At 41.6% G+C, this 27619-nt stretch overlaps 1 protein-coding gene across 1 annotated transcript; it reads right to left on the reverse strand.

Annotated features, from left to right (window-relative positions):
- Positions 1-649: 649 nt before the first annotated feature.
- ZBTB10 (zinc finger and BTB domain containing 10) lies at positions 650-27619 on the reverse strand. Its single transcript, XM_065752542.1, has 5 exons — positions 26454-27619; positions 18868-19765; positions 6867-7040; positions 4644-4819; positions 650-2656 (listed from the first exon to the last, which is right to left on the reverse strand). The coding sequence occupies exons 1-5, from the start codon at positions 27357-27359 to the stop codon at positions 2351-2353; spliced, it is 2460 nt and encodes an 819-aa protein (XP_065608614.1). The 5' UTR covers positions 27360-27619; the 3' UTR covers positions 650-2350.

The following is a 27619-nucleotide window of genomic DNA, read 5'->3' on the forward strand; positions in this document are numbered from 1 at the left end:
ATGATTTAAGTAGTAAAAGAAGATTCAGTTCCAAGAGAATACTTTCATACCTCAAGGAAAAAATAAACAAACAAAAAAATCAACAGAAAAAGGAAGATACATTAAGAATGTAGAGCCAGGTCCAGTTTCTAAGCATTAAGTGAGCAGTATTCTAATAAAGCAGATTTAGGTGAATTTCAGATATATATATATATATTTATATATATAGACAGATCTACCAATTGTAAACTATGGTTTTAAAGGGGATAAATGGGATGGAAAAATCTTTATGCTATACTTACATATTCACAAAGCAGAACATTACTTTAACGTTTAAAATACTTTTTCATTCATATCATCTTTGCCCAACTAATTTCTACTTTGGACCCCACCAGAATTACACATTACTTGTTTCAGTATAGAACAATGAGAATAAGATGTATTCTTCAGTGTAAAAAAAAAAAAGAAGAACAAAAGAAAAGGAAAAAAAAAGGCGTCCCCTGCCCCCCACCCCACCCCGAGAAAACTAAACATGTCAGCTTTACAATAATGTGGAAACTATCAATGAAACAAATTGATGATAAAAAAAAAAAAAAAAAGTATTTTAATTCCCATATAACTGCAGTTCAAACTTATCTTGGTTTCGATCAGCAAAAAAAAATGCCTCAGCATCATGCTGCTGTTCCACTGATGTGAAGGACAGCAGGAAAGCCCGTCTCTTTAAATACATACCAACTTTGATCAGATGGAGCACCATCAAGATTCTGTCCATCAAAGCACAGTTCGAGGTTATCCACACAACTAGCATAATTTAGTTGCCTGATATAAAATAGGAAAAAATATACTCATTTTAAAATGAAACAAAGCTGAAGAATATGGTGACCCTCAGTTGGTTTCTGTACAGTACTGTCACACTGGCCTAGCTGTGTGTGATGATAAATGCTCTGCAGATTCACTCGCTGTGACATAACAGCACATCAGATGTATTGTTCCGATGAATGCCTGATGCCTAGACGACACAGAAGAGTTTAAGAGAAAGATGTAATGCCCTCCCCTCCCTACGAAAGAGGCCTGAAAATCATTGGTACAATATTACAAGCTTAAGAAAAAAAAATCCACATTGCTACAAAAATTCAAGTTTAAATGCCTTATAGAAAATTTGAAACAAGGAGTACAGGGAGCGTATCATCCTGAATAGTACTCAACTCAAAGAGCGTTATTTTGCTTTGGACTTTGTTTCCAGAAAATTAAGTCAACAAGTTAAATGTGACTGGTTTGTATTAAATGCTAGCAAGATCCCATTAAATACAAAAGAATAAAAAATAGTTTGTGTTCATTTTAAATGACGAAACGATGGGCACAACAGCCTCGTGTCCAATTTATCTCACAGAAACTAGCCAAAAAGCGGACAAGAAATTATATATCAAAAAGTTGTTTAATATGACACTTTCTCCATTCCTTGGACTTTTTATTTTGTAGGACTGAGGTATACAGCAGGGAAGTCAAAAATGTCAAGGGGGGGGGGGGGGAAACCTTAGAGAGGGAAAGAAGCTTCATTACAGACACTTTTTAGCATGACTGACTCTTTCGACTATGTGGCAGAAGGGCTGCCCATGCTCTGATCAGTCTGTTACTTAAGAACTGCTCGTTTCTCCTGCAGGATTACTCTGGAACTGTTTAAGCCAATAGCGACTCCCTTGAAAATTCAAAATTGTGAAGAAATGGACTGAATTAATGCCATCATTAACTCCTCCAGTGCTTATCACCTGTACCACCTGCTGGCTTAGAGCCAAAAGCTTTCAGACCAAATTTCAGTAAGGTGTTGGCATTATCCACGATGCATATTTCAGTAATTGGCTTTCACCTATCAGCGTATGGGAGAGGTAATGTTTGTATGGCAAAGACACGCCTGCAGGAGCAGGCCCACCAGCCCAAATTAGCATCACTGGTGCACTACAAGTATGAGTGGATTTGGGGAAGCTGTCCTTGTACTTCCATACCAAGTCGCAATCTTCTTCATTCATGTTAAGAGATACATGAATGCGTAACATAAGTACAGTTACTATATCTGAATAGGACCCAAGTAGCTATATCCTATAAATAATAAAAAATACATTTTTCTTTTGATAACTGACTGTAGATGTGAGGACTCTGTATAATTCAACCAAATGGTTGTATGCTGTACAGTCCTGTGCAAATATCATAAAAAAATTAATAATCCTTTTTTTGCTATAAGGCTTTGACCCTACATTTTTCACAGCAACTTAACTACCATCCAGCCTGTACCATATTTCACAAGCCTTCAGTCCAGAATTCAAATAGTCAATCCATACAGCGTCCATCTGCAGCACCCTGAAGCCGTACGCTCTCGTCAGTCATCTAAAGGCATACAGACTTCACCAGATTCATCCCATCGAGACTGGTCATTCTGTTCTTCTACGTCATCACCGAGCTCTTCATCACCTTCTCCCACTTCATTTTCTTCATATTCTTCATCCCTAGGAAAATCTGTGTCCTGCACCTGGTCTGCTCCCTCTTGCCCTCCGGGCTGAGATTTATCTGCACAGTCTACACAAACTCCATAGCGTCGAGATCCGTGTCTTATTCCAACACTGGCTGCTAGCATGAAGATCTTCTTACACACCATACATTTATACTTTTTATCCTTTTTATGCACCTACGGAGAAGAAAAATTAACAGCTGAAAATACACACATCAGATTGGGTCCGCCACAGTACTAGAATACTGTTACTAATAATCACTAATAAAAACATTCATTTTATATCATCAGTACTGTTCAGATTACTCCATTTCCACTTGAGCTATTCCCACAACCATCACCTCTTAATGTTCAGCCATAGCTACAACAGCTGCCTGTTCAATAAGCACAGTGGCCACTCACTGTTCAGATTAAGCCACTGAATGGCACCAACATCATAAGCTTATGCTGCACACTTAACCGCGACACACTGCCCATTTAGGAAATTACCTTTACAACATTAAGCTCCAGAAATGCCACAGAGAAGCAAGAGTTTAAATTCTGGGGAAACGAAAGAGCAAGGCTCCTCTTCCAGCTCCCCACTCCCACAAGCCAAACCAAGTTCAGTATCTTTTCACTCTGTTTTCATCTTTTTCCTTAGCGTGAGTCTGCATGCAAAGCTGAACTGCTGTGGACTAGCTTGTGGAAAATAAATCTTACTATGTAGGCAATCAAGTGTTACAAAGTAGTGGCAGGTGTGCATTTTAAAAACAGGGGAGAACAAATTTCAGACTATGTACCACTTAGAAGTAACTGAATTATGCAACCATGAAGAAATTATCATGTGGGGAAAATGGAAAACTTTTTTCCTCCAATCTGCTGTCCACACAAGATACAACCAGGTGCTTAAATATCCCAGTTGAGGCTGCATTGAGAGAACTGCTCTTTTGAAGAAAAAGTACCAACAAAACAAAACAAAGCCAATATACAAATAGATATTTTAGTCCTCCTTAATCTGCAGAGCTGATACAAGATGTATTTTCTCCAGCACCTAGACTTTTTACCATACTGTTTCACACAAAGCAAAATGCATGAAATGTTCCCTGCGTGGGGTGGGGGAGGAACTGGTGTTCTGAATCCACTGTGCACTGCAGGTTAAATACAGGACTGAACTGACTCTACAACGATTTCCACCTTGCCTGATTTCACCTCCTTTCCTGGGAGGAAACATCTTTAGTTCTGAGACCTGGTCAGTTATGGCAGGACAGAAACCTGAAGTGCCACTCTACTGGTCCTGCTAGAAGACCTAGAGCCTACTGCTGCTACCTCCTGCAGCAAGGCACCTTCATGGCATCACCACCAAGGTGATAATGACATTATTACTCCACTGAGTCACAAAACTGCTCCATTCCATCATCACCACCATCACCTCCCTTCGTGCACTTATGTCTTCACCAAATAACAACAGGGGAGCAAGGTGAGAGGGAGCGGCTTCATGGTGGAAAGATATTTACTCAAGGTGAGAGAATTCAAGTGGAATGTAACGAACACTGGTTCCAAGATTTACTCTGCAACTATTGACACAACTTGCATACCTATAGAACAGTTCAAGGAAATCTGAAAATTACTATGTTCTTCAATACCTTCCAGGATTACACTCTGATACGGCTCAAGTCATCACTTTAAAAAGGATTCTTAAACGACTTTAGGAAAAAAAAATATTGCTGGCTTACATACAGCATATTTTACGATAACAGGTTAGAAAGTAAGGCTAGGAAGACTTGCAGCTCTTTACTGCATTCACAGGAAAACTCTGAGGCAAACAGCATCTTCTACTCATTCAGGAACAAGAAGCCAATTGCAAGGGAGCTACAGAGACCCAGAGGAACACCCTCACGAGGAAGTATATTTAAAAGTTGTAAAATGAGGATTGTTTCTGTATTTTTACTTTTAAGATGACAGCTCAGAGAAATATCATCATCTTCTCAGCAACAATATGAAATTACCTTGAAATTTTCTGTCAGCGTTTTCTGATACTGCATTTTCCCAGAAATAATAAGAGGCAGTTATTAAACAGGGATATACCTTCATCCAATATAGATTAATTTGATCAATTTGCACTATGACAAATGTAGTTCATTTGACTCCACTCGTACACACGCACACACACACTGATGCCACCTACCAAGGAATGTCTCTTGACATGTTCTCTTCGAGTAAATAGCTTCCCACAGATGTCACAACTGAAGGATCTCACGCCTGTGTGAATGAGCAAGTGTCTCTTTAGTGTTCTTCTGTATTTGGCTACATAATTACAGTGCGGACACTTCAGCTTGTTCATGATTAAAGCAGAGGAATCGCCTACAAGAAAACAAGCCATCAGTAGAAAAGATGATGAAACACAAAAGATTTTTTTCAGTCTGTTCTGCCTGGTGCACAAAAATAAGCAGATGCCAAAACAATTAAGCACCCACAGGAGTTTTCATCAGCCACATCAGGACAATGCCTGCCTGCAGAAAACCACAAACATCGGTGGGCCCAGCGTGTACAATCTTGCTAGAAAAAATACTTACTTGTAAACAAGGAACATTACGTACAGGAGCACAGATCAATTATTTGAAAATTATTATTTCATGAGTCAGAGTGACTAAGTGATGAGTCAGCAGTATTCCGCATTTCAGAGGTCAACTGTAACCAAAAACGTCGCTCTGGATTCTGTGACTTCTACACAGTTAAACCTTCTCTCAATGTCTTTTTTAGAACTACATGGAAGAACCACCTCCCCAAAGATAGGAATCACCATCAAAATTTAAAAATGGTATAACCAAGTACAAACGAACACTGACATTGACAAAAGGAGGACAGTACGAGGTAACATAATTCTGAAAGTGCTAAAAAAGAGAAGTTATTAGTTCAGATCTCAGCTATCCTGCCCTCCAAATCTAATTTAGTCTAAGCATAGAAGAATTAATGAGAGCAGAAAAGATTTCTGGAAGTGGCAATATCCCAGTTCTTTCTTACGAAGGAAGAGAGCTAGGGACACCACAGCTTGCTCAAAGGTTGACACCACAGCAACTTTTTGCTACGTGAAACAGAAGAGCACCAGATTCTGTAAAAGTCATGAAGAAGGATGAACAAGAATAAAGATTCTGAGAAAAGGATATCAACTGAACTTAACAGTGAGACAAGAATTTACTAACATGACTGTAACCACACACAAAGGGAGCATCCAAAAAGCTCTAGGGCCTCATGACTACGTATGTGTTTCTAAAGTTCTTGTTGGCAGGAAGAAAGCAAAGCTTGTCTGCTATGTCCATGCCATGAAGATGCCAGCTTCACAGTTAAAATGCTTCATCACGATGCCCAAGTTAAATTACGCTAGTATTCAAAAATTTGCCTTGGTACATCTGAGTACTCGTGCAAGTTGTATGTCACCATGTCGTGTAATGGATTACATGGAATAAACAGTTGCTGTGTTGCAGGGTTTTTAACAGCAGTCTCATATACTTCAACATGGGTATGGACAGACAAACTTCAGGGCTGTAAGATAGGAACTTAACAGCAGGCACACCTCAAAAGACCTCAGTTTTAATCTCTTGCTCACTAGTGAATGCCGCTTTCTGATGTCTCAATTTCTTCCCCTGTAAAACCTGAATTATTTGAAGTGAACCATAAACCACACATACAAGTAACATCTCAAAGTGTTACAGAGAAAAGGCAGGCATTACTATTACCTGGTCATATAAGTTCTTAAGGTCCTCTTTTTACTATAATGCATTTTAAGAACCCAGCTAAAACAGGTTTAGATGTGGCATTTTAGGGACAAATGTATTCAGACAACACAACTACAGATAACTGCTCTCTTGAATAGGTTAAGGCACAGAAGCTGTGAAAGAGTTGGTTATACAGCTCTGGTCCGACCAAAGAGGGCTTCAGTCAGTTACAGATGCACCGAGTTCAAAGCATTTACTGTGATTAAATTCTCATTTGTATATAGGGAAGAATATTGAGATGTACTTTTAAATTTATACACAGATAAAAAGTTGATTAAGCATTCAATTTCAAAGTCTATTTATCTGCAGCTAGCTTACTAAAAAGTTTAAAAACAAACCAACAGCAAACCATCAGACCACTGAAGAGCTCAGGAAGCTACATATTCAGGCACGATACAAGAGCTGTTAAGTCATATTCTGTTTTTACTCTTTCTGAGTTCATTTTAGTCCCTCCAGAGAAGCAGTCTTACTGACATTAGCCAAAAAGGTAAACGTGATGGGAGAATAATACGTAAATATGTAATCTAATAAATCTCTATGGAAGTTAATCAAATATTACCAGCAGCGGCACACAAGTTAAAGGACCTCTAGCAGAAGCAGAAGAAAGCAACCTGCTCTGCATCAGATATACTTGCCATTTTCCCAAGCATCTTTTGGCCAAGATTCTGGCAGCAATCCATACTTGAAGTCATTTGAAGTACCCGGCAGCAGTCCATACTTGAAGTCACTTGAAGTACCCGGCAGCAGTCCATATTTGAAGTCACTTGACGTCCCCGGCAGCAGTCCATACTTGAAGTCACTTGAAGTCCCTATTACAGACACAGTACTACTTCAGCTTTCCTGCTTATAATTGGTCAGTTTGTATCTCAAACTATTTATCTTTCTTGAACCGTGACAAAAAAGTTCAAAACATTAAAACTCTTTCCACAGTCTTTGACATCGAGACGAAGAAAGCTGCATTCCTGATTTAAATGAAATTAGGTCTTTGAATTACTCTCCATGGCATCATTTTTTCTCCCCATCTTGAGAAACATTCAAAGCCTCTTTCACGCCACAGGAACGTTTATGGTAAGGATATTTATTCGCTCATTATCATCATGACAGTGCTAAGAAGTTTTCCAGTGGTTTCTCTTTGGAGCTGCTATGTTCAGTGACTTCATCTGGTCTACCACAAGCAGACTACTGCTTGGTACAAACGTACACATTTTCTACCAGAAGCGTGACTTTCTTTATTGCTTTAAACTACCTTTGTGGTATATAAAGTGTTTTACATATCTTTATTTATATGAAGTGTCCTACAGCTATGTCTAAATCCTTTTTTGAATAATCATCCCCATTACTGTATAACCACATCAGTTAATTATTAGCAGCTTGAAACTCTAGTTTGTGTATTTGCATTTGGTCTTCAGACAAACTCTTCATAAAATTTGAATGGCCTTTGTAGCTTTTTCCTCCCTTCTGAAAGAACAGAATTAGAAACAAACAATACCTTAAAATATATTTACTTTTTTTACTTGTTTTAATTCTACACTTTTGTACTAAGTAATACGTGCATGAGTAATTACAGATTGTGTGTAACAGAACTATAACTAGTTCACCAAAAACTGCAGTAAGCATTGGACAATCGTGTCTGTAGGTCAAAGACACTTCTGGCAAGAGCAAATCAGTCTTGCCCCCAGTCCCCAAGACAGGAGTTTGCTGGAAAACATGAACTCATAAATCCATTACTTTCCTCACAGTTGTTAAATAAACAAACTGCAATGGAAACTGGCAGATTTCCTTTTATTTGTCTGGACCGTGCTGAGATCCTTGCCACACTGGATTCCCAAACATCACTGCTGTCAAAAACCTCGAGAGGGACTTCTCAGCAAGCATATCTATTTTTTGCTCTCAAGCCTGAGACAGGTTTTAATAGCCCACAGACGTTTTCACTTGTCCCTACAGTGCTTGTTCCAAGGATTTTTCCAGGAAAGGAAATTCTCTCAGAGGGTAAGCTACAGCTTCATACAGCTAGCAGTAAGAGCAGCATACTGAAACACTCCTAACTGCCAGCTTCACTGGAAAAAAAAGTACAGATGATATATCTTCATAGTATTAGGGACAAGACGTTAGCCATATTTAAGGCTCATACAGCATTACAGCTAGCAGCAGCAACTGCAAGGACAGAAGATAACAGTTCAAAAGGAAACAAGCTAACAAATAGCAAATGTAGAATTTTACCAGATCTTTCACACAACAAAATGATAAGCAAAGTGACTGCCCAGCTACAGTCAGCAGAAAGCTGTTATGTTTATCTGAGCTTTTGACAAGCTGAGCTTCATCAGACTAAGTAAAAGGAACATCAGTATTTTAATTAATCCACCTATTTGGTATAGAAAGAAATAGAAGGAGCTGGGGAGGGGGGAGGAAGACTCAATCCCCCTCCACTTGAGAGAAACTCTTTTTAAACTACAGGCTCCAGTAGTTCTTATGTCCAAAAGAGGCAAGAATGCCTTATGTGAATTTGAAGCTACATACTCCTGCAATGCCAGCTCAGCAGCTCAAGCAATAGAACAGATACCCCACGGACATGCCAACTAAACATTCCTTCGAGGTGAGCAGTAAACCTTCCTTCTGTAATGTGCAAGAAGTGAGGAAGCAGTGTTGTACATCTCTAGGCAACAGCAAAGATGACCTCAGGGCCAAAAGCCTCCAAACTACAGAGGGCCTCAGGAACTAGCAGAGCAAAACAAAACTTTTGTAGTTTAGATCATAAGAACTTTTATTTATAAGCCATCTCCCTCCATTCCAATAGAAATGCCCAATCTCTAGGTGAAGAACAGAAGACCTACAGTTGAAGTAGTTCAATCACTTCCCTCTCTCTTATAGGAGGATTATCTGTAAAATCAACAGCCCGAGGTCTGGACTGCTCACAGGTGTAACACATACACTGCGTGCTGGCAATATTACCTTATTTCCTTCAAAGTAAGCATTCACCAAAGACTGACGGTAAGTAAAGACTGACCAAGCTGAGCCCATTTATAACACTGTTACTTCCAGAAGAAGTCTCCAAGCAAGAGAACAGACACCGAATGTCATGAGGATCATTTATGCTCACAGCTGATACTGAAGTTTGAGCAAACTTAAGAGCTCAAATCCCTGGGAAGGTCTAGATCTTAGTCCAAGACTCGGCAGAGAGCCAAAGAGACTTAAGAGCTATAGTCTAGTGCAGATAAAAAGCTACTAAATCTGTCTGCCTCCAACTTGAAGAGAAGACCTGCTGCAACATGAAAGAACACTGGTATAGATACCACAAGAGATAAGAGCTTGCTGTAGACATTTCAGTCTCCGCAGAATTAACAACTAAGTAGACCCTAATTAAACTGAAAACTCATTCCTTCTCAAAATAATCTGTTGATTTGAAAAGCCTACTTTCTAGGTAGAACACATACCTAATGTGTTCAAAACAACAGAAAGGCACTTTGAATGTCTAATGGCTCACCCAAACAGGAAAGACATACAGAGCATGAATGGGAAGTGCAATGCACAGCCTCTAGTAGCTTCCCCAGCGTGGATACACAGTCCACAGCCAGATAAGCTTTGTACTGCTGCTAAGCTAGAGGTAAGATGCTACAGACCAATCTCTCCCACTACCCCCACCCAGGCTACAGCATCTCTCAAACCTGCCTGGAAAGCTGCAGCTGCAGTCATTATCTAACTTGTTCCTGTCAAGGTAACACAACCCAACTCATTTTGACAGGAAACCGAGAGCAACAACAGAGAACAGTTGTCCTGGCAGATCAGACAGGGAGGGAGGGGGACACAGGAGAACAAAGACAGTAGGAAGGAAAACAAAAAAACAAGTAATTAGAAGCAATAATCTTCAGTACCTTCAGACCAGCTCATCTGTCTACAACCTTCTCTTAATCTAAGGATACCTTCAAACAGCACTGTTCACTCCTGAAGCAGGTGTAAGCTAATAATTCAGGTGTCAAATAGCCTGCAACATCCAGCCACACTCGTACTATTCATGGAGAAGATGTTCCTATTAACAATACAATGCTTAGAAGAGAAACAAAACCAGAACAAACCACAAACCAAAATAATAACAATAAAGTAACACAAACTGATTAACTATCAGCATTAAAACTCTCAAGATGTCAGTCTGAGAAGAGATTAAGACGGTTCCAAATACAATTAAGTGGTTGCATAGGTTTTTGCACAACAGAAAAAGCTTAACAAAAAAAAAAACTTAAAAACACTTACAAAAGCTCTCTACATTCCAGAATATGCTCCTCCTCAGACAAAAGGATAAACAAGATTCAGACACTGAACTGCAAGTTTTAAAGGCAAGAGGTGGGGGAGTATCATCAGAAAGAAAGCATGTGAGTAGAAACATCCTTACTTTGACAGTTTTGCTTTTTCCATATCCAAAAATCTGCTGAACTCCTGGGAAGGAAAGGAGACACTGGGTGGGAGAAGATTAAGTAGATCAATGAGAAGATCAATGATAGAAGCCTTTGAACAGGTCATTACAGAAACGGATATGGAGGTAGAGCGCACGGAGCAACACAAAACTTCACAGAAGATAGGGCCATCTGCAATAAATAACTCCAGTTTTCTTTATACCTACAACCACTGAAAAGTGCCAAAAGAGGAGGAAAAGGAATATGGCTTTTCCCTGCAACTTCTCTGACGCTGACTGCTTATTCAGACCAATTCAAAAAAGACAGAAAGTAGATCAGATAAGCGATTAAGCCAGAGCTTTCAAGGATTGTAAGAAGAGCACTGGTAATCTACTGATACAATCTGGCTTGCTATTAGGGAGCTGGATTTGTTGCTTATATTAAGTAACATGTGACAGAAAAAAAAAAACAGCACTGCCAAGAGCTACATACTGGCAAGGTGAAGAGAGAAGAAAATACATTGTACTGTTCATTCCCAGGGTATGACTCAACTTCTTTAACCTTGCTTCTGAAAAGAGGTCAAAGCAGATTACTTCTGAACTACCTCCTGGAACAGAAGACTCTGACAAACTTCAGATATTTTGCCAATTCAATCTACTAATACTTCAAATACCACTCCCAATTGCTCTTAATTTTTGCTTTTTCCCATTCATGGAAATTGGTTTACTGCTTTAACTATGGAAGCGGAACCACTAAGTAACTGCCAGAAAACCTCCAATTGCTGCCAAATTAATCTATTTCTCCTATGTTCCCTCCTGAAAAAGCAGGTGGCATTCACTGTCATTGCTTATAAAGCCAGCTTGCTGATCTCTCCGTAAAGGCCACAACAGTGAAATGTGAGCTAGTAAAGACTGCCCTCATCCACATCATTTATTTGTGGAGGAGCTACTGATCTCAGGGAACAGGCTCAATGAAGAACTTAGATCAGAAGGAATCTCTGAAGGTCACCTAGTTCGACCCAGCTCAAAGCAGGGCTAACTTCAAAGCTGGATTATATCTTGCTATGAGCCTTGCCAAGTGTTGAATGTCTAAAAGGATGGAGATTCCATAAACCCTCTAAACAATCCACTCCAACAAAACTGCTTTCGTGGTCCTCAGTTCATGTACAGGTAGGATTTCCCTTGCTGCACCAGATGCTTTTAAGAGGTGTGCAGTGTAAGTGCAAGTGTCTGGATTCATATTCTATACAATCCACTAAAGATGGTGACAGACTGCAGGTATATCCCCCTCTGGATTCCCCACACTAAATAAACTCTGTATCCTGGCCCCTCCTCAACAATTCTCCAGTCCCCTTACTTCCTTAATTGCCCATCCACTGGACTCCCTCCAGCTTAATGATACCGTTCTCATCGTGGGCTGCTCTGAACTGGGCACAGTGTTTAAGTGTGGCCTTGCAAACCCTTAATACAGGGAAATTATCTCTTCCCTGAGCCCACTGGCTACATTCTTGCCAATTCTTCCAGTATGTTAGCCACTGCTGCTGCTGTGATGCACAACTGACACGCATTCAACTTGCTGCCCACAAGGGCCCTTGGTTCTTTTCCTCAGTTGCTGTGCAGCCATCCAATGCTCAGCCATACCGATGCACAGAGTTGTAAAAGAAAAGGGACCCAGTAAAGAAGAAAAGCGATAAACTTTATGCCCATTTCAGCTCTGATGAGAGGGTTTCCACACAGTAAAGCTGTTCTTTCTGCACTGGTATCAAGAGTTGCTATTGCTACCATTTAATCAGCTACTTGCTGTTCCTAGGCCCTTCGAAGGAGAATTACATTAAATCAAGACAAATATACCAAGAAGTCATATGCATCTCCATTTGTATTTATTCTTACATAGAGATACAAGCACAGATACCATTGTTATGTAGACTGTTTTGGTCAGAACTACTTTTTATGCTAAATAGTTTTAAGAAAATATTCAAGGATGCTTCGATTTATTTTAGCTTCTCTAGTAGTAGGCAGTTTTAGAAGAAGTAGCATCCTTGACCAAAATGAGTATCTCAGGATCATCCATTCCAGACAGCCTTTGCCAAACTCTGACCAGGAACACTGAAGTATTCTGTCTTTACATGGAGCTTTGAAGAAAAACAAGATACCAGACCAAGATACAGATCTGTAAAAACACAGTTTTGTACAAAATGAGCAAGAAGTACAAACAAATCTTCCCAAACAAATGATATAAACTTGCTATACAATAGTATTCTATTCACAGTATAAAGTTTCTATGATACAAACACAGTTCTGGTTGCATGTATTTACTAACAGTTGCCAGAAACTGGCACAAGAAAGAAATGCTGCCCATCTCTCTCTCTTCCTCTCCATGAAATTGCTCTGAGAACTGCACAATACAATTTCAAAATTCACACAGTGCACAGAGGATGAACAGCTGTACAGCAAGTAGAACTCAGCAGGAGAGGGAACCTGAAAATACAGCTGAAAGGAAACATTCTCTAGTCAAACTAAACATCACTTGAAGCTTATAGTCCATTATACTGTACCTACACAAACACGGAGGTCAACCAATCCCTTCCCTCAAATGAAACAGAAACAAAAGAACAACCAGGCAGCCCTAAGGGCGCCAGCTCCAAGAAACTGAACAGCAATGGAACAATTTATACTGCTAAAAACTCTTAGGAGACGGTTGCTCTAGTGTAAAAGCTCTCATAGTGAGCTACAGTAGTTTAATTGAATTGCTCAGGTCTGCCAATGTAGAAAACCTGTAAGTTAAACTAGGAACTCAGGACGGTTTTTGTGTCACTGAAGACCAAATCATGATTAGAAGTCCTTTACCAGACCTTCAGCTTCACATATGTTATCTAGGAGTAGATATGCACGTGAAGAGAATCATGCAGGAAATCAGAAAGACTACTTTCTATCTACTTTCTAGGATAATCATTACCAGGAAGAAAATAAAGTGTTGCTTTTTCTTTTTATAAAGGAATCTGTGTTCTAATCTTCACAATAACTTGAAAAACGCACAGCATTAAAGTCAGCAGTAATCCAAGAGGACCTGAAACTTCTGGATCAAAATCACTTTCACTGCTCAACATTCTATAAAACTAATCAGATTTGACTTACTGAGCTTCATTTTTGAGGCACAGGAGGGAATACAGCTGAAAGAACAGTACAGCTAACGTCTGCAGCCAGAGCTGCATACCCTAAATGAAGCTAGAAGAGATGCAGTCTCTGCTTTTCTTCACGGAGTTGCTGCCACTATCTTTACCATTTCTTAAATTGCTGAGGTAACAGAAAGATCAAGTCAGCGCTTCAGACAGATAATTTCTTCTAATCCAAAGTGTTGCCTGTATTTTGATTGCACTTTAAAGTCACAAGGTCAGCTGTCCATTCCATCAGAATGTGGGAATCTACCTGTGTTCAGGACCATCCCTAAGAGAGGTAGATTTACTGGGTTGCTACACTCCTGGTTGCTGGACTGTCTCTGGATGTCTAACAAAATTAATGGGGGCTTCATTTCCTTATTACATAGGAAATGGAGCAAATAGGTTAAACATTCATTAAGCAATTTAAATCTTTCAATCGGAGTATAGCACCAGGAAAGACTGGAGAGAGGAAAAAAAAAAAAGCTTACTTTCCTAACGCTGCTTCTGTTTTCTTCATAAGCCAGACAGTCCAGGCAAGCTCATCAGTCTTGATTTATTCAAACACAAAGTTACTTAACTCTACTGTAAAATTTTTTATCAAGTTACAACTTGAGGGAGGAACACATGACAAAAACTGTGACTAGCACTACATTTTTTATAAGCAGATTTAGACAGTACTTGTAACATTATGAAAAGTAGTTGCTTTTACAGCACAGTGAATTCTAATCCTTCTTTAAGTTATCCAGAAAAAGCTTTTTCCTCAAAAGGCTGCTTTCATTCTGTCCTTGATTTGTTATCCTTTTCTCAGATGCCCTCCAAACTAATACATAACACATTTCTAGCCTGAAAACCATGCAAACAAATAGTTTTGTGAAGCTAACACCAGACCAACTCCATTAAAGTGTCCATAAGAATCAATGCGGTCAGCTCTGGAAAGTGTAAGGAATAATTCACAGTTTTGTCATGAAGTCCACAAACAGAACATATATTTCAGTACACAAACTCAAATTTAAGCAATTCCGAAGTGGCATGAATTTATAAAACCTACAAACAGACGCTAAAAACGTAATTAATTAGAGTCACTGAGCTCTCATGAATTGGAAACTGAGTAAAAAATACTGACTGATTGCACTGGTATTTCCACCATGGTAAATGGTTAATGCAGGATGCACCCTGGTTGTAAACAACAAAGATGTTTTGAACAGATTATCAACCAGAAGGAAAAATGGCAAGTACATCCAGCAAGAAGAAACTCAGCTATTTTAATTCCTTTAATTTCATTATTTATTTCAATTAACCCTGGGGAACATTTGAAAGCATTAATATAACTAGATAAATGAAACAAAATATCATATTCAATTTCGAACTCCTCTCAGCTTTATGAAGTTTTCTGAAGCCCAAAGTGCTACTTCTTACAGGAAAGGTGTTAAGTACAAGCCCACTGGCAACGCAGAGCAAGAGGAAGGAGAACTGACAGATCCTTACAGCTACCTGCAGGAAAACTCACATTCACATTTGCTTTACTGGGATAAGAGGCAACAGCATATATTGAGAAAACTTATGATGATTCACCTAATACTTACCCAGTAGTACCCAATCAGAAATTCCATTTGGCATGGAGTTTAATTCAGTGGCTTTGGGCTGTTTTTTGATTTTTTCCTCCCTATGCATTGGTTTCCATTTTAAGTTTTCATAACGAGAGCAGCAGTTCTTAAGCTGGTTTCCCTTCCACCACACTACGGTATTTTTTCCCTCCCTCACAGAAAAGCCAAACAACCTAAAACCATCATCAAGGACACAGCAACTCACTTTGCATGTAATCAGACATCTAATAAGCACAGCTGGTGTTAGTTATCCCCATCAGAACCAAGCGTAACAGGAGAAGCTCATTCTTTCTCCTTCACCAACTGAAGGGACAGCAACTGTATTACTTAGTTTGCATCATAAGAATTCACTATTCATTCTTTTTCTTCTAACAGCATTCTCTTATACCTGCTCCAGAAAATATTTTCCCATGAATTTTTAACTCCCTATTCATTTTGGTAGTTCTTCCATCTCCACAAAAAGCTTAATCCACAACTGAAAAGTTATCACATAACCTGCAAGTTATCCTACAACCCATTCTGTCATTCTTCCAATTCCCCACTCTTTCTTCGCTCTCTCCTCTCTCCTGCACCTCTTCTTGGGTCTGGAGGAAAGAATTACAGAGTGACTTATAGAACAAATGCACACATCATCTATGGAATCTACTTTAACCTATCTGGCAAGCAGTAGAAGAGAAAAAGCCAGCTACTGAAGCATTACTAAGACTGCAACACCATGCTCTCCCCCTCCAGCATCTCTCACAGAAGAATTTTGTAAAAGTAAATATTTCAGTATAAAGACACCAAACCTGGCTTCCAAAGTAGCTCTAGTACTGACAGAAAGATCTAATTACGTACTTAAGACCTCTCATGTTGCAGTCTGAAAGTACCAAGGAGATCATTAGTTGACCATACTCTATATTTTTTAGTTTGATTACAAAATGAATGCATTCTCTACAATCGTAAAGCTGTCCACGATTTTGGGCTGACACCACAACAAAAACTCAACACATTTAATACAGTTCTTTTCGTCAAGATGTAGCACGGATGTACAATCATACCATGTACAATTTAATTCTGCAGTACAATGAATGACTGGAAACCTTAGTATTTGTGTCTAAATACTGAACAAGTTCAGTACTTGTTCAGTGATAACTGAACTGCCCCACCATCCGTTACTTCTACAAGAAAGCACTGGTGCACCTATTCCAATTCTGCAGAATGCAAACAAGCATTTATTGCTGTTGCTAAGCACACCATTTGTTAGCTGGATACTCATCTCTGTAATATTTCCAACAGTAAAAAAGCTTAACTGTCTAACCCAAATAAATCAGAAGTAAAAACCACGCAATAAATTGCGTCAGGAACCTGATATTTGTGCAATTTCTAGCAACTCAGATCCCCCATTCCTGCTTCAGACTTTTTGCTGCCCTTTCTCAAGCCACTGCAGCTAAATGCAGCCCAGTAAAAGTAGATTTGTTAATGTGGTGCTGAAGACTCAATACCCCTACCAAACACATTCAGAACTGTCTTAAGGTTAGATCTAAACCTGGTGCTGTGGACCCAAGGCCTGACAGTGGTTGGCATGTAACAGGCACATTTCTGAAACACAGCTTCCATTTTCCTCGTACACACAAGGAAGTCCCAGCAGTCCAAGAATGCCTCACAACATTAATCAAAGTACACTAAAAGAAGATCAGGAAATTCACTTTACAAGAGCACTCTCAAGCTAAAAGCTAGTGTGGACCTACCTACTGAGCTCAGAGATAAGTAACCACACTCAATCATTTAAGGAGTGAGTGTCAGTTCCTCAGCACAGCTGATTTCCTACATGTGCTGCTGTTGTGTCACACTACTTGCTAACAGCACATCCATCTCCTGTGTCGTCATCTGCTCCTGCTCTCACCAAATATAGGTGCCCATGGCTTCAGTCTGCAATACCCTACCGTCACATGCTGTTGTGGTGCTCACGTACGCATGACACACAAACACACAGCAGTACAAAGCAGCACAGCAATATCACATGCCCACTGCTGGACTGCTATTCACGCATTGCCTCCTCACACCTCAGCAGCTGCCAGCAACAGAGATAGACTTCTAACACTGCAGGCAAAGGTATTTCAGGGCCCCAGTACAACTGGCTTGGTCACAGCACTACTGAAAGGATTTCTTTCAGTCTTGTTTTTTGTGGAGACTGGGGGTACAAGAACAAATTAAGGTCACTTCTCCTTCCACCAAAATAAAGACAGGTTTCCTAGGCATTCCTGAAAACCCCAGCTGCTTTCAGATCTCCTTTTTGCATTACTGGAATACAAAAATATCCAGAAATACCCTCTACCCACAGGGCTGAGTGCTGGTGTTTTTTGTTTGGTTGGCTGAGTTTGTTTGGGGGCTTTTTTTATTTTTTTATTTTTAGTTAAGCTATGCATGGGTTGTTTTTTTTTTCTCCCCTCTCCTCTTAATTCTGCCATTTGAACCTGAGAAGCAAAGGTCATTCACAGGCCCTAGAAATATTTGAAAGAGACATGCATCTCAAATACTTTAGAAACATATGTCTAAAGAGCTTTCCTCTAGCTACATCTCACATCCACACACAACTCAAGAGTCAACTTCAAAATTAAAAGTATTCAGAAGTCACACTTTCAAGGCTGCTAATTCACCTAGAACCGATACAGGCAAACAGTAGGATTTCAAATACATGTTACTATTATAGTGCATGAGTAGCTGAAACTAAAAACTACATTACCCCGAATTCCAAATATGTCAGGAACAGTCTGCTTATGATTCTGTGTGACAGTATTTATATAGAAAACATTTAATCTTATTCTAGCACTTACATTAACCAATAGTCCTTGAGAAAATAAAAGAAAAAAATCCAATGAATCAAATCAGATCCCAAGATTTGTTTAAGGGACAGTTCAACAAAAAGATATTCCTTCTACTACATGCTGTTGTAGTATTGCTTTTGCATCTGCATCACAAATCCATCTGCTTTAAGAGTTAATAGGCAGGATTACTCCATCCTGCAGCTTCCCAGATAGCCACAGAATTAACAGTAGTGGAATGCTGACTTCTGCTTCTCGCTGAGACTCGAGGAGATGACCACAAAAGTCCTTCGCTAGTGAAATGAAGGAGATTAATAAGGCCACCTCCATGCAATCAGCAGGCAGCGTTGGCTATCAGCTATCACTTCTTGACTTCGTGCCTAATTTTAGCTAGAGATTAAAATGTAGGTATGAGGATTTTAGCTCCTGCTACCTGAAAAGGACCTGCAACCCAAGCATCAGTTATAAAGAGCATGTTACATACCACGTGGCATGGGTTACATAGTTCTTCTCTCTAGCTGAAGATGCACTGCTGCAGCACAGTCAGGTTGCTGAATAATGTTAAATAAGTACTGATTTTACTAAGATACCCTATCCAGCAAACCTGTAAAAAAGTTACATTGCCATGCAATTTATTCAGTAATTTCATTTTTCAAATTATACGACTGATATTAAGCAATATTTACCTGCTTCTTCTTTAATGAATGACAAATCTTCTTCTGGATATGGGACTGACGGTTGCAACACTGAGCAATCTTCTGAGTTCTCTTCAGTATTGGGTGGTATATTATAAATAAATCGTTTTGCAGTTTGGTTTTTCCTTCTTGCTTTTCCAGGTTCTTGAACTGACTGTCCCTGTGAGCCCATGTCATTCCACACAAAAACTTTTCCTTCACCTTGAGACTCATTTTCAGCCATTTCAGGTGAGCTGTCCTGGACCCAGCTGCAGTCGTTCATTTGGTAGCTTTCAATTTGGGCCTCATCAATAGAGTAACCATCGTTCTCAGTTTTTATGCTGCTTGCCAAGTTGGTAAGATTTCGTGTTGCCCAGAAGCTGGCAACTTTCTGATCCCTTGGAGACATACCATCCCTACTAACAGACCTCCTGTTATAATCCACTACAACGGTCTCCGGAGCTTCTGATTTTATACTTATGTTTAAGGCATCTTTAATGAAATTGCGGCAAGACTGGACAACCTCCGTCATCTGAAGGTAGCTGGCCACTGACATCACTTCAATGGCATTTTGGCTCGTAAGCACGAGGTTACCAGAATACAAGAAGTCCAAAATGACAGAAAAACCTTGAACAGCAACAACATCTAAATAGGTAACAGTGGTTTGGTTACGGCTTTCTTTGTTTGTAAAGCAATACAGAGTCTTAAAGAAGCGGCTGCCTGCAACCAGGATGTTCTTGTGAGCTCTGAAGACCCTCCCACTCACCACAATATTGACATCACAAAGAATGCCTTTCTTCCTCTGTTCATTCAGTTCTTGCAAGAGCTGATAGCAGTAAGAGTTCTCATTTGGCCTGCTGTTAAAATCACAGTATCCTTCATTATTCAGTTCTGATGGTAACTCTGACTCCTGGAATTAGAAAGAAAAACATAATTAGCCTTTCACAAATGCTCTCTTTAGTTCTACAACACTATTAAACAGGTACAAAACTAAAATGAAGATAACTGTTCAATTTTTTTTTCATTTGTTTTAAATAAGAATCTTGGGTTATAAAGGCAGGCTGGAATACTTATTTAAATATACTATATACATATATCATTTCCATCAGCTAAGAATCATGCACTCAGACTGCACCTTTCTCCTCTATTTGAAACAAAACCAGAAGAAAATTGCCATAAGGACAAAGGAAGTGAAATCTGGGCAAAAGTAGAGTATGATTTAGCTGAGCATGAAGTACTTGACTTTGTTAACCCATATACATTGAAGACTCCAAGTCTCTTTCCTAAGATTTATCTAGGTGGTTCTCAGATATCCCAGTTCTTCCTTCCTCCTCAGAAATCTCCACTTAAAGAAGGCCAAAGAGAACCTTGGTAACAGACTCAGCATTAGCTCATGATAAGAGATGAATATATTAAGATGATTATCTCCCAACCTGCATCTAATTGTTCTACATGTTCCAAAGAAACTGCATTACTAGAGTAGTTACAACACCACAAACATATTCCTATGGTTCTACAAATTAGGAACTGTAAAGGAGTTTTCTGATTGTGCAGGTATAAGTTTAAATACAAGTGTATTAAATACAAGTTGTATTACAAGTGAACAGAACGCTGCAGGTGACCAAAGGTTAGGCTTCCACTACATCACTGTTCAAGAAGTGTTTAGATGAAGTGCTAAGGGATTTGATTTAGCAGTTGGGTAGGGATAGTGATAGGAGGATGGTTGGACTAGATGATCTTGTAGGTCCTTTCCAACCTTATGAACCTATGAATCACCTAGCCAAGACTTCCTTGAATCAAAGTACACTGAAATTTCCCAGCAACACCATCTTTACTTGGTTATCATACAGACAACACGTTCTTATATGACTCTCCATGATCTTAAACACAGCTTCACACATTTCCCAGCAGAATCAGACAATCCAAGACCAAGAAATGAATTCCTGAATAATTAGTTCAGTCAGAAGCCAGTGAGTAACAAAAAGTTTGAAGTAGATTTTACAGTACTTTGTAACTGTTGTTTAGACAACGATGATTCAGATCTGCTACGAGAGAAACAGCTAGAAGAAAGCAGTAAACAAAAATAATAATAACAAAAAAAGAGATCATATTATATTGATAGGTTCTGCCACCAAGAGCACTGACAATGACAGAACTGTTTTTTCACTAGATCTCTTCCTAGCAAATAAGAACAGTTCAGAGCTGGCTGGTTCCGTTATGATTTTGGATAAGAACAGACTGCATTCTGCAATATTTTTTCCTGTAATGTTTTAAAATGACTCAGTGACTGAGGGTTATGGGGCGTTACAAACTGCACTACCTCAACATTACAGGTCAGATTCAGCTGGTGGGTTTTTATGAGCTCATGATGGAAGCTGGGGCTAGTATGTATCCTAAACATAAGAACTACCCTTTATTTGAGATTAAGGCAGAATTGGCAATATAGAAAAGTCACTTTACACCATACAAGAATTAGTGCCTTAAATCAGTACTTGCTTCAAGTTACAATCCCAGTGTGGATCATTAGAATGACAACTGAGGTCAAGCTACATCCTTCAGAAGAGATGTTTTCTATCTCTAAGCAGCAAGGAATGCCCAACATGATCAAAAGAAACTTTTCAGCATTTCCTGTAGAAAAAAAAATCTGTTTGCTGCCACGTTTAAGTTACTTCTAAACCTCTACTCTTTTTGGAAAAAAAGAGAAAAACAACTTTAGTGGAAAAAAAAGAAAGTAGCAAGATAAGCAATTAGGCTTTTATGTGAAAAAGAGGCACAGATCTTCATCCAGCCTCAGCTTACTTTCTTCTGCACTCCCTCTGATCAGAGTACTGAAACAGGAAGCACATCCTAGAAGCAACAACTCAGTCTGCCACTGAGTTCTGAGCGTTTCAGAGTTGGACAAACTTTCTCTTACTCCACAGTACGGTTTCAAAACTCCAGCCACACTCTCAGAGTAAGAACAAAGATTATGGTATTGAAGGTTGTCACTCTAGTCATAGACAAACACTGGTGACTTGTATCTTATACACTGTCAGGTACACCCCACAATAGCTGATGGAACTTCATTTCCTGAGACCAGGCAATATTCAAAATTTCTCTGCAGCAGAAATTTTCCTCTCACAGTGTTTGACTACACAGAAGCAACAAAGTATATTTTAAGTAAGGATGTGTATGCAACCAATCCAGCTGAAAAGCAAAATGTACAATGCATCCTTTAAGGAAAAGTAGGCAGCACAATGAAGAGGACTTGCGGAGTTATGTGCTACAGAAGCAAAGCTGAAGTCTTCATTATGAAAACAACAGAATGCCAAGTGAAAATAAGGGACGTAATGCAACAGCCATTCACTGTGTACTGCGGTATGCATTTGGAGAAAGGGACAGGTATTTGCAGTTAACAGACAGCATACAGATATTTCTTTTTCCACCTAACTGTAGTTCTGAACACAAGTGGTTAACTGCTGTTGGAAGCTGCCAACTCTAATGCTGCACCATGAGCCAAATGAAAGCCCTGACATCTGAACAGTTAACAAGTCTGTGTAAACCAAGTATGACACAGTTAGCATTTACTATGGGAAAAATGAAAAAAATGTAATATCCCTTGGAGACTTTTAAACATCTCTCCTCTCTACAGAGACAGTATAATACAATTCACCAGGAGGTGAAGTTAAGAAAATAATTACAGGAAAAAAGAAATCAAAGAACATTTATTTTCAAATTTCTAATACCCATGTTGTGCCCATAGCAATCATTGTAAGGGAACTGTTTTTCTGATGAGAACCATGAACTACTCTTTCCTTAGATGCCAATTATTTTCAGAACACAAACAAAAATAATCCCCTCGCTTTAGTTACCTCACCACCAAACAGCTTTATCTTTGATAATTGATAAGAAACCCAGAACAGAATGGAAGACTTTCATTCTTTGTGGAATTTCCAGAATCAGCCTGAAAAGCTTCCCTCTGTAGGTGAGATGAAGAAGCAGTCTAACAGAACGTGAACTGCTCAGAGAAACTAACCCTGAACTCAGCCTCAGTTAACTGGTCTCTGAACACACCCAAAGACAAAATGACATACAGCTCAGTAATTAAAGCTGCCTAAAAGCTAACTGTAGCAGAAAGGTGATCAGAACGTGCTACTAGAAACTTGCTTCCTTTCTTGCCGCACCACCAGCAAGCTTTCCTCCTGGAGTGGGAGCAGGACAGAGGTGAAGGAGAACACTGTGACCAGATTCCACCCCAGCTGCATGCATATTTAAAGCAGTAAAGCCACATTTTTGCAATCCCTTCCCTATTGCCACACCTTGCTCTACAGGAACTTCTCTATGCCCCCAAATTAGTTTTGTTTGAAAAACAGATTTCTTAAGCACGTGTGACTGCAGAGGGAAATCCTCTCAACGGCCCCATCAGCTGCATGCAGGATGCTCTGCTGCTGTTTCACAAGCCACAGCATCCCTCAGGAAACTCAGCGCTTCGGCGTTGCTACACCAAGTGCCTAACACACAGCCGCGTTGCCCCGGGTCATGGAAAGGCACCGCATAAATCCACGGGAAGCGATGCTCCTTACTCTGAAGGCCTGGCTGCTTCCTCAGCCATTCCACTAAGAGTAATTCAAGAAGTGAACTTAGAACACCACAGTGCAACTTTACATTTGAAGCACTACTTCTATTCATCACCGCACACACAAAGCAAACAATTACAGTTCAAATGGAAAAAGTAACACATCAAAGGCCTTCCCCCTTTTGGAGAGCTTCTGCTTTAAACCAACACGCCTGCTAGGCTGGAGAAAGCTTTTCTGGCACTAATGCCAAAGCTCAGCTTCAAATTATGTCCACATAAAAAAAGTGTTTTAAGAAGCAGCTTTGAGGAAAGGAACCACAAACAGATGATAAATCTGCAACTCATGGATCTAAATTCATCACAGAACTAACATCTTTGGCAGTGACTTCCGAGGAAGTCTCAATTCTATTTAATTAAAAAGAGAAATATTTCTGCAACAAGGCTATTTAATTAAAAAAAACCTGAAGGCGGCTTCAGACTGGATTGTATCTTTCCTTAAGCTTTAACATGGAGACACTAAGATTAAAACAGAAATTTTTGCCTTCAAAAGTAGCCCCAGCCGACAGCCCTGTACCCTCCAACTGCAGCAGCTGTAACCACTTGTGTGTTTCAGCATTCTGAATTAAAAAGATCCCAAAAATAAACCAAAATCATCACTCACTTCTTCACGAGCGTAATACCCAACAGACCTACAGAAATTTCCACTGCTTTACTGTCTTAACACCTAGAATTTCCTTTTTGCACTTGAACGGTGGCACTACGCCATATGTTTATTAGCAGCTGCTAAACATGCCCTGCAGTTGAAGCTTGTCAAGTCAGGAATACATATGCATTGTCTCTAAGACAAAGACTGAAAGACCTCTCCCAAATTTCATTAAATTTAAAAGGCTTTGCTGCCTCATTACGTATGTTGGAAATACAGTCAGGGTACAAATTACCTACTTTTGTTCCAAGTATCTGGTATCAAGGCATTAAGATAAAAACAGGGCTATTGTTTCGGCATTAGGTTAAACATATGGATCGAGAGAATTAGGAGCGCTTTTACAAATGTGAAAGGGTATAATAATGACACAGTAAGTGCAAAGAAAACACTGCTTCTCAACCATACTTACACAGAAGAGCAAGTGCAACCCAGAAGCACACCAGGGAAAACTTACAGCGACTCTTGAAAAACTGAACTCCGCTCCTTCTATGAAGTTTTTTTCAACTCAAAATGCAACTGCACAGGGATGCACCCAGTGCTGCTTCAACTCAAAACCATTATGCCTAGAGCTACCTTACAGCTTACTTGGTCCAAACCTTACCATTAACATAGCGCAAAAGAGCCGCTAGCACTTACTGTTCCACTCTTAATTACAATCACCACTATTTTCCCCATAGATTATTAATGGCACAGAGGCAGAATATCATTTTATAAGGATTGCAATGATGGTAAAAGGCTAATACTCAAATACAAGTAACACCTGCACTAACTTTTAGCTACTCCCTTTTCCCCAGTATCAGTCTTACGACAGAGTACGGAGAAGAGGACAGAAGGAAAGAGTATCATGTTTAGTAAGAAAAAACAGCTCAGAGTATGTTTTATTTACACATAGCTAAGGGCAGTAAAATAAACTCTCACACGCGACACAAAGTAACGATATCTGGTGGGACTGAGGCTGCACAGTGACAGGACATACCTCTGCGTGGTAATCATCTGCAACAGGACAGCAGGGAACATACCACGCTAACATTAAACAAAAAGAAGGTTTTCAAAAACAAGAGAAAATAAAATGCAAATGAGAGATTCGAAGTAGAAACTGAAGGTATTTAAGGCAAGTCAGGCCAAAATACTGCAGAGTAAACAGCAAACCTCAGATTGCAGGAAATTGATAGTGACCTACCGCCATGAAGCGTGCACAAAAGCGGCCTCACAAACCCAGTGAAAGCACTCACCCAATAGGAAGCATTACTCATCTTAAAGGTAATCGCTGCCTTTGTAAATCCAAAAGTGTTCTGTATAATTGACATCAGTTATGTTTCCTTTGCAATCCTGTAGGAGCTTCGCAGGAAACTTGCTCCTTTACAACCAGCTCTAAGAAAACTACACTCACCTAACGTATCCGCCATCCTAACGCCCTACCCAGAGATTACAACAGCAGCTCTTGTCCGAGGTACCCTGAGCTCCTTAAGGTGCTCAAGCTACAAGCTGGACTCTGGATACATCTGCACAGCCGCGGGAGGGGCTTCAAGGAGAGCTCAGCTCTAAACTGAGAGACCACGGTGATGGGGGACTGACTGCAGCCAGCAGCCCTGGGATGAACCTAACCCACAGCACAGCATGCTGCAGGGCTGGTTAGCCCATCTGAGCGGGCTTCAGCAGCACAGGCATCCTTTGGGAGGAAGGCCAGAGATTCAACGAGACTGTTCTTTAGAACATTTGTAGATGAAAAGCTCCGAGTGCACCCCAACTCATTCAGGAGAGCAGCTAACAATTATAGTAATTTTAAGTTTAGCGGGGAACAAAGAGTTTTGCGAATCCAAAAGCATTTAGAGGAGATGCTGGCGTATTAACGCGGCTTTCAGGAAACCACATGTTTATCTCAAACAAACACCGAGCAATTACACATTTCTGGCTAAGCAACTCGAACTAAAGCAACTCGCTCGGGAAAGACTGAAACGCTGAAGCCGTGCTCGCAGCAATCCGAGCAGCACACGGGGAGCGGAGCGGCAGGACAACGCCGACTCGACGGCGGCGAGCGCCGGTTTCACAGGGCCGGACGCTGCCCTCCCTCCGCCAGTACCGCAGGAGGAAGTTGTAACTCGGGTTTGTAAATCAGTGCAAGAACACTGCCGTGCACACGCAACTGCCGTCCGCACCTCCGCTTTTTCTCCGCGAGATAAAGGCAGCCGGGGATGCGCCTCTGCAGCGCTGCGGACAACGAACGGAGCCGCGCCAGGGAGTTCACGCACGTGGGCGAAGGGAAGGGGGCAAAACGACTACAGCAGCAAAAAAACACTAAGAAAAACTGCGCGATAGGGGAAGGGAAGGCTCGGCACCTACCTGCTCGGTGCTGCCCGGCTCGTTGAGGCGATGCTCGGCGGAGAGGTGGTGCCTTAGCAGCAGGGCCCGCTTGTAGTTGCGGGTGCCCTTGCAGAGCTCGTCGTGACCGCCGGGCACGGGGCCGCCCGCCAGGATCAGCTCGGGCGGGGCGGCGGCGGCGGCCGCGGCGGTGCACCAGGCGCAGGACATGAGGCCGGTCTCCTGGCAGTAGTAAAGCCACGGGAACTCCTTGAGCCAGGAGCCCTGGAAGGAGACGTGCAGCTTCTGTAGCAGCGACTTGGGCCTGGCCAGCGGGAAGTGCCGGACGCTCTCCCCCTCCCCCGCGCCCACGCTGCTGCCCTCCGCCTCGTCCCCGCCGTCGCCCCCGGACCGCCTGCTGCTGCTGCAGCTGCCGCCCTCCGCGCCGCTGCCGTCGCCGAGGCTGCCCCCTTCGCCGTCCTCCTCGTCGTCGCTGCTGTCGCTGAGCGAGCCGCCGTCCTGCGCCAGCTCCTTGCCCTCCAGCAGGCCCTCGGGCTCCAGGCCCTCGGCGCCCTCCAGCTCCATCTCCTCGTCCGCCCCCCGCCCGTCGTAGCGCTTCCGCGGCCAGGCCGCCGCCTCGCAGCCATTGTTGGCGCCGCGGAAGGCCAGCGTCCGCCGGTTCCTCTCGGCGGGGGGCGACGCGGCGTCCGGCGGCGGGGGCAGCAGCAGCAGCTCCTTCTCGTCGCCGGTCGCCTCCAGCTCCTCGGCCTCCAGCCCCTCCAGCTCCGCTTCCTCGTCCGCCCCGCGCCCGTTCAGCGCCTCGGGGTCCCGCCGCTCCCAGGCCTCGGCCCCTCCGCCTCCCGCCGCCGCCGCCGAGGCCGCCGCTGCCGCCGCCGTTAAGCCGCCGCCGCGGAACGCCAGCGTCCGCCGGTTCATCTCCGCGAACATGGCGGGCGCGCGCCCCCCGCCGCCTCGCGCCCCTCGCCGCTCCCCGCCCGGCCGAGGGCCGCGCCCGCGGGAAGGAAGGAGGCGCCGCGGCCGCCCGACGACAAGGGCGGGGGGGCGGCGGCCGAGAGAACGCGCGTCCGGGCCCCCCCCCCGGGCTCCGGCCTGGATCGCCGCCGCGGGCTGCCCACAATGAATCCGGCCGGGCTCGGCGCCGCTTCCGTCCCGACAGGCCCCGGATCGGGTCGAATGGCAAATGAACA

The sequence above is a fragment of the Cyrtonyx montezumae genome, unplaced genomic scaffold (genome assembly GCF_038088225.1).
Source record: "Cyrtonyx montezumae isolate F1298 unplaced genomic scaffold, pur_monq_1.0 scaffold_8, whole genome shotgun sequence".
NCBI lineage: Eukaryota > Metazoa > Chordata > Aves > Galliformes > Odontophoridae > Cyrtonyx > Cyrtonyx montezumae.